This window comes from Papaver somniferum, chromosome 9 (genome assembly GCF_003573695.1).
Source record: "Papaver somniferum cultivar HN1 chromosome 9, ASM357369v1, whole genome shotgun sequence".
Classification (NCBI taxonomy): domain Eukaryota; kingdom Viridiplantae; phylum Streptophyta; class Magnoliopsida; order Ranunculales; family Papaveraceae; genus Papaver; species Papaver somniferum.
Window position 1 is genome coordinate 40,644,795 of NC_039366.1, and position 7,700 is coordinate 40,652,494.

Consider the following 7,700-nt stretch of genomic DNA (forward strand, 5'->3'; position numbering starts at 1 on the left):
CTAAATTGAAATCAAATTGGTAGAATGAATAATTTAAGTTTGGTATCAAATTCATACAACCCAAATGAATTCAATCAGAATCATAAACTATCAAAACAAAGACATCAATAGCTAATAATGATACTTCAAATTATAGTGAATCAAAGAATCAATCTCATATTAAGTTTGGAATCTCATGAAAAATAAAGCATTACGAGAAACCCATTTTCTCATTCGCATAATCGATTAGGTTACATGTACCTCTCTGCTAGTGGTTGCAGCGGCGATCGTTGTTTTTCCGAATTATAAGTCAGAAACGATGGTTTTATCAACTGCCGTAATAGTGACCGTGATTAGATCTGGTCTTGTTGGGGAAAAGAAAGAAAATATGTTTGAGGACGAAGAAGCATGTTCTTCTTTTGGATCGAAAGTCTTTTTCACCCAAAATAAAAGAAGACAAGGACGTATTGGTCCATTCCAGTTAATTAATAAACAAAATTCTAGGTGAAATATCCAAAATGGATATTTAAACAGTATTTTGTTGATTCGTGTCCATATAAATAGTATAAAATCCTACAAATCTATTTCACTCAGGAATTATTGGTTCTGGTCTTTTTAACCAATTTTGTGTATGTAGAGTGGTGGATGGATAAACCAAACGAGTTCGGTAAAATGTGCATGTCAATTCTGAAAATGATGGACCTACTATGGTGCACTAATTCTTGTCTCTTATAGCCTGTTTTGGAATTCTCGAACATCACTCTCACTGCAAACTCATTCCCGAATCATGGATCCTCCAATAACTACAATTGCCAGCGAATGTGTCTTTTGATTTATTTTATTTTTTTTGTAGAAAAACATTATGTGAACACAATGATTAATCTCCATTTACCTAATAAGTAGGAACAACAAATCATTCATGATGCTAAGATTGAACGAGTGTCATTTTTCACATGACAAAATGACCACTCAATTCTCATCCTTGCCAAGCAGAATTACATTTTAGTAAACCCATAGATTGTAAACAGATTGTCTTACCTATGACGCGTTCGAAAAATCAAAGGTAGGTAAGGTAGCAGAATTATTGCGCACAACTCTCCAAGCAACCATGTAAGTTAAAACCGAAAGAAATAAGATATGTTGATTAAAAGCCTCCGCAGAACAGTTCTAAGTCAGTGACTTCCTAAAATACCCTAGTGAAAATGGAAGCTGCTACACTCACCGACGCTTTCTACCGCAAATTGTCCCGATAGGTAAATGGACGGACGAGATCCAAGCTCTCAGCACTTGGATCGGTAAAGGTCAGATGTGGGTCCCCTTTTTTATTTCACGCGGGATTTTGAAGCGGGATTTTCTGTGGACAGGGTAACCATTTTCGAGTGAAAATGCTTAATTTTGTGTACTTTTTAGTATAGTATTAGAATGAAATTTGATGAGTTGTGAGCATTATCTATTGGTAGTATGATCTGGAGACTAATTCTTTTGTTTCGAAGGAGAACTAGTTCACATGAACGAACGAAGGAAGTCACTTTATCCAATTTTTTGAATTTGATAAATATGAGTGTAACTGCAGGAAATCCTACAACACGCCCAAATGAATTCTCACACAAATTCTAAGACATGATTATAAAATAAAATTCAAAGTTCCTATTCTTATTAAAATACGATGATGATGATGAAAATACAAGTATGAAAACTCTCAAGAACCCTAATAAAATTTCTCACAACATAGCCTCCCAGAATACAAAAATCCAACCCCCTTTGCAATAATCTATGGTCTCTATTTACAGGCAAGTAAACAGTGGAGTACAACTCATTTTACTTCGCAGATAGTCACACAATTCACATGATTCTACTTTTTACTTCGCACAGCTCGTTTTCAATAAAGTTTTTCTCTCTCTTTCGCCGATAAATTCGGTAACTTGACGGTACAGCTGTCTTGATTTCTTGTTTAACAATTCATCCTCGTCTGGAACTATTATACGCCTTTCCTCGCAGCCTCCTCTTCGCTAACTGTCTCTTCGTTCAGTTATCTTTATCTCGCCTACCGGTTACTTCGAGATATCTTCTCTTATTATGTATTTCGCAGATCTATCTTAACGGGGAAGAATTCATACTTCGAAGATCTAATTTTCGTAAAAGTAATTGTGACAACTGATTTGACTTATCACTGACACTCATCCTCGGGGTTATTCAAAAGATATTCTGATGAGATTTATTCGTCTATTTCGTGTCATCTCGTTCGGCCACGTGGCGAGTAGGTTTTCTGTGACTACATTTAGCCTTTTCTCGTTCCATTCGCAAGGACTAAGAATGGAAAGAGAATCTTATGATAGATTCATAACCGACACGTCTCCGACATTCTCGCCTCCACATCTCCACGTTCTCTTTGTAATCGTTTAAAACCGGTTCCACTTCTTCCACCGCTTTTATGACCTGCCTTAGCCGGTGGCTTGCTATCTTACTATAAATACCTCGACCAATCTTAACTTCTCTTATTTTCTTTTAATCTTCTTCTTCCCTTCTACTGCTGCTACTGCCGCTGTTTTCCTCCAAATTTATCAGTTCTCCAATCACCACTTCCTTCTTCATCTAATCTCCTTGAACCCTTAAAATTCAAATCCATGGCTTCCAAAAAGACTCCTCACCAACATCGTCTAAACATTAGGAAGAATTTTAGGTCGAGTTCAGACATAAAGGACATTCTCTCTTCCCTGTCGTGGATTCTTCCGTTAGTCCTCCTGTTTCAGCAGCAAAGAATATGGAACTGAATTACAGATGGATTCAGTATGATAGGTGGTTTTCCAATAGAATTATCATCACTGTAGGCCAGTTGAGAGATGATTTGTCTTTCCCTTTGCACGATTCAGCAAATCCCTTCTTCTACGAAGCTCTCACGAAGATCCAGCGAGGTTCCTTTCAGCTTAACGAAAACGCAATCCGCATTATGAATGAATTTGTGATTCCTTCAAAAGGTGGCCCTTATCAGATTCCGAAGTTTGCGAAGGACTATAATCCAGAGGATTATAATATTGATTCATTTTTTGCTAATTATTCTGATAAAACCATGAGCACGAGGAGGTATCAAGAATGGGGTATTAAGCTCGCTCGAAACACTCTGGAAGATTCGTCTAAAGCTCTCCTTCGAGATGTAGACCCTTTTGGTCGTGCGAAGAATGGTCATCTTCGTTGGTCTAATGACGAAGATTGGATGATGTTCCCTTTGGTTGTCGAAGGTCCCTTGGTCCGGGGTATTGATCCTGACGGCAATTAATATTCGTACTGGTCCCCTTGCTGAGCATAGTCACTTCGCTGCTTATGAGCCTTGGAGGTTCAAATGGTCTGAGATGCCACTTGGGGTAATTCTCGCTCCCCTTTGAATTTATTTTCTTCATGTTGATGATATTTTAACCGCACTTTCTCGTTTCAGTACCCTACTCCTCTTCCTTGTTTGCTTAAGGATCGCAAGAAACGGGATCCTACAACTGAATCTCCTGCCTATGATCAGGTATTGTTTGGTTATTTTTACTTCACTACTTCGTTATCAAACTATTTTCTGACTTTGAGTTTCGCAGGATGATAACACTGCTGGTCCTCAAGTTGCTCCTGGGTTAACTAAGGGTCACCGAAAGCGTGATCGTTCGGCTACCTTTACTTCGCGATCAATTTCTTCAAACTGTTTTTAAACTTCGCGTTTTGCAGAATGATCCCGTCAACACTCCCACTGCTGCTGGTCATGTGAAGCGTACTCGCAGGACTTTGAATTTAGCTGAGCTAACTCGGGTGAAAGATTCCAAGATAGCTTCGAGTCAACCAACTCCTCCTCCCAAGCAACAACCGACAAGCTCTCATCAAGATGTTATTTCTTCTGATCTTCTGAAGGGTGTACATCCCTCTCTTCCTAATATCCCAATTGTCGAAGTAGGGGAATCCCCTGAAAAGCTCTCAAAGGATACCCGTCCCAAATATAAGAAGAAGATAAATAAAGATAAGCGAAAGCTCTACGAGGCGAATGATCCTACATATCTTCCCGATCTTGACTTTCTGAAGGATATCTACACCACAGCCCAACAGAATGAGGCCATTAGTTCTCCTTCTATTGGGTCTTTGATCTCATTCTGTACTGATACCTTCACGGCACTCGATCAATCTGAGATGGAGAATGCTTCGCTGAACTTGTCCATCAGTCAACACACTGCTTTGATGGCTCTGGTAAAATTTATCCTTCTCCTTTTCGGTGTTTTTGTGGGCACCTATCTTATTTTCCTTCGGTTTCACAGGAGTTCAATCGTCACTTTGCTAACCTCGTGGAGACTAGAGCATCTTGCGGAAGACTTGAAGAGGCCAAGATTCGCATTCAAAAGTTGGAGAAGGAACTTGATGAGGAGAGGAACTTCGCAAACAAGTTGGAGAAGAAGGCTGGTGAACTTCGCAGTAAGACTCCTTACTTTTATGTGCCTCTTCTTTGCCTTAGATTTATCTTCGTTATATTCTTATTTCATCTCTCGTCAAGCTCGGTGTATGAAACGTCAAATGGATGCCATTGAAGCGAAAGATTTGGTCGAAGATATTCGTGGAGAGAATTTGAATTTATAACCCAAATTGACAGTTATGTGACTGAGAATGAGATTTTGAATGTAAAGATAGAGACTTTGTTCTCGCGAGTGGACCATTTAACTGTTGAATGTGCGAATAATGAAGAATTAAACCTCCATCTACAGAAAGAAAATGAAAATTTGAAGGTTGAGCTAAGACGAGTTGGGAATTCTCTCACGATTTCAAGGAATCTCCATTTCTCATCTTTAGGTTTAATTAAACGGTTGGAAGAAGATAAGACTCGCATAATCAAGAGGAATGATAAGTCTGAGGCAGATCTTCGCAAATCTCGTAACGAAGTGGAGGATCTTCGTGATGAGAACAATCGCTTAAAAGATGAAGTGACTTTTCTTCTTTCCCGTTTGGAGAAATTTCAGTGTAAAAGACCTGCGAATCCTTGAGGGTTTGTTATCATTCGTACCGGCGAAGGTGATTCCGAATCTGGTCATGGTATGAGTGGGACAACTCGTATCATGAGATCTGTTCTCAACTCGAAACTGCGAATCTTGAAATTTCTAGGCTTGATCATTTTAATGCAAATATTCAAAATACTTTGGGTCCCACTATCTTTCAAAAGGAAGGTAGTCTTAGATGTTGTAGGTCATTTTCACTTTATACTGTATTTTACTCGTCATGTTTCTCATCCTTTTTCTATCTTCGCTGAGTCTGAGCAACACTTTAAAAACCAGATCGTTCATGTATCTCGCGAAAGGGATGGTCTTGATAATGAGGTTTCCAAGCTCAAGAAAGAGGTCGAATACTTGAATAAAGATACGACTAAGATGGAGAAGGATGCTGCTAAAGTTGCAAAGATGACTTGGAGAAACGCAGAAGCTTCTAAGAAAAAGCTTTTTGATGAGTTTTGTGATAAGCGTGGTATACCACGTGAACCTCTTGACCTTGAGGAATTCTCTGAAGATGAACCTTATGATGATGAAAGGACTGAGACTGATGGTGAAGATGGTAGTAAAAGTGAGGATGATGAACTCATTGGTAACGAGGGTGGTGAAGATGAAGTTGAAGAAAAACTTGAGGACGAAGATCCCAAGGGAAAAGCTTCTATTCCCACGAGTTCAACTGGTCAGCCTTCGAATCCTCCTGGTCAATGTCAAGACGCTGATACTGTCGAAGTGGAAGTTACTGGAGCCGTTCCCATACAACAACTATCTCTTCAGTCTTGATTCTTTCTTCTGTAACTCGTTAGTTCTCCTTGTTCTTGACATTTTGCTTCTTTTGATATTTACTTGAACTGGGTGCTCCTAATCTTGGGGGAAAAACATTCTGAGTTTCTTTGTTCTTTTAATGTCATCTTTTTTGGTCGTTCTTCACCTGTATTTTGTTGTATATTCGAAGTAATATGATTAGTGTGATTAAGATATATCACGCATGACCATACCTTTATATCCAGGATGCTTTAGTATATTATAATGTGTTATGTTCCTGTATGCGGTTTATAGTAAAGTTCATGAGACTAATCTCACTCTTGGAAGTGAACAAAATTAACCTCGTGTCTAGTATATACTTGCCTCAGTTTTTTACTTTCAACAGGTGAGAGTCTTTGCGAATTATACTCAAAAGAATAAAAAAATTTAAAAGTATATACTTGCCGCTTATTCTTTTGTGTAGTACCGAAACATACCTTTATTTCTTTGTACATTACCTATTTTCTTTGCTGCCTCAGTTCAATGTTGAGTTTTTTTCATTTTCACAGTCCTTTTCGCGTGTTGATCTGTAGTGGTTCTTCTCTTTTATCCTTCATACTCCGTCATTTGAGATTTTCCTGCAATATTAATGATAATGATGTACTATTTGTAAGAATTTTGCCTCTTGTTTTTGCTTCGAATATTTGCCTCTTGTATTCATTTTTCGTTAATTTGGATATTGCCTTTTGCTTTGGTTTTTCTCTTATTTCCTCTTATCGATTGTCATGGATTGTTATTTCAAGTTCTTATTGCGCCTCCTAGTTAAGGTCTTATTGTGCCTCACTCAGTTTTTCAGAGTCTTAATTTTCTCGACGAAGTCTTAGGCGCTCATTATTCTTGCGAATAATAATCCATCAACCTCGTCTTAGCTGCCGTGTTCTTACCTCGTCAGGTCACTTTGACAATACGACAGGCCTAGTTATTCCCGTGAATAATAGCCCCGTGATATTGCCGTCTTTTTTGGTCAAGCAGATCCCTAATTTGGAGGTTGTCGTCCCTTTATATTCCCCTCGATTGCCCTTTCAAGGAAGTTACCCCTAACATGCATATTGAGCTCTTATCATCCGGTAATTACAACAATCAGTTGTTTTCGTGACTTCTTATCCCTTCGTCGTTATGCCTTATGGTTACGAAGTCACACTCTAAGTGGGATTTCTTGGGGACCAAGTGCGTCGTAGCAAGGAATTGCAATACGGACATGGCCAGTAACGCTCCAGACGTTCCGGGCACCCGCAGCTCAACTGAATACGTCGGCGCGCTGGTCATATTTCTGCACCCCTTACCGAAGGCCATCATAAAAAGGGACCCTCGGCAGATAGGTCTTATCATTTACCCTACCTAATATCTCTGGGAGTTTTTCAGCATGACGTACGTTAGGACTTACATATGTGCCTCTTGCACTTTCGTACAATCTAAGGTACACGCCATGAGTCCCCAACCTTCCTAGGCGAAGGGTTTAAGTTTTTATTTTATTTCGTGGGCCGCCTAGTGAGGTATTACTTGCCTATTGAAAAGGTCTTTTTTTGTCTAGTTGAACATTTATTTTCTTCGTAAACATTCGAAAAGTGTTTCATTATGTATTTGATCTGATGATGAATACATATCTTTTTTCTTTATTCATTTGATACTACTGATATGGTTTTTCAATTGAGTTGTAGTAAGATGATTCGTTCACTCAGACTTGTTGAAATTGTTTTTAGGATTAATAAAGGAGAAATACTAAAAATACACAAATTATGTCACAAGATGAAGAGAAGCTGAGACGCGGGATTCCACTACTTTTCATATTGTTATGGTTCCGTCATTAACTCTAGACAATATAGCTCAAACAAAAGAAGTTGTGACTCTAGTTCTTTGCCAAAAATAGATTTCGTAAAATATTATTTGTAAGTTAAAAGCATGACGTATCTGAAGTATTTAGAA

General features: G+C 38.6%; 1 protein-coding gene across 1 annotated transcript; it reads left to right on the forward strand.

Annotated features, from left to right (window-relative positions):
* Positions 1-2,740: 2,740 nt before the first annotated feature.
* LOC113311844 lies at positions 2,741-4,556 on the forward strand. Its single transcript, XM_026560645.1, has 4 exons — positions 2,741-3,223; positions 3,410-3,487; positions 3,682-4,191; positions 4,260-4,556. The coding sequence occupies exons 1-4, from the start codon at positions 2,741-2,743 to the stop codon at positions 4,524-4,526; spliced, it is 1,338 nt and encodes a 445-aa protein (XP_026416430.1). The 3' UTR covers positions 4,527-4,556.
* Positions 4,557-7,700: the final 3,144 nt, after the last annotated feature.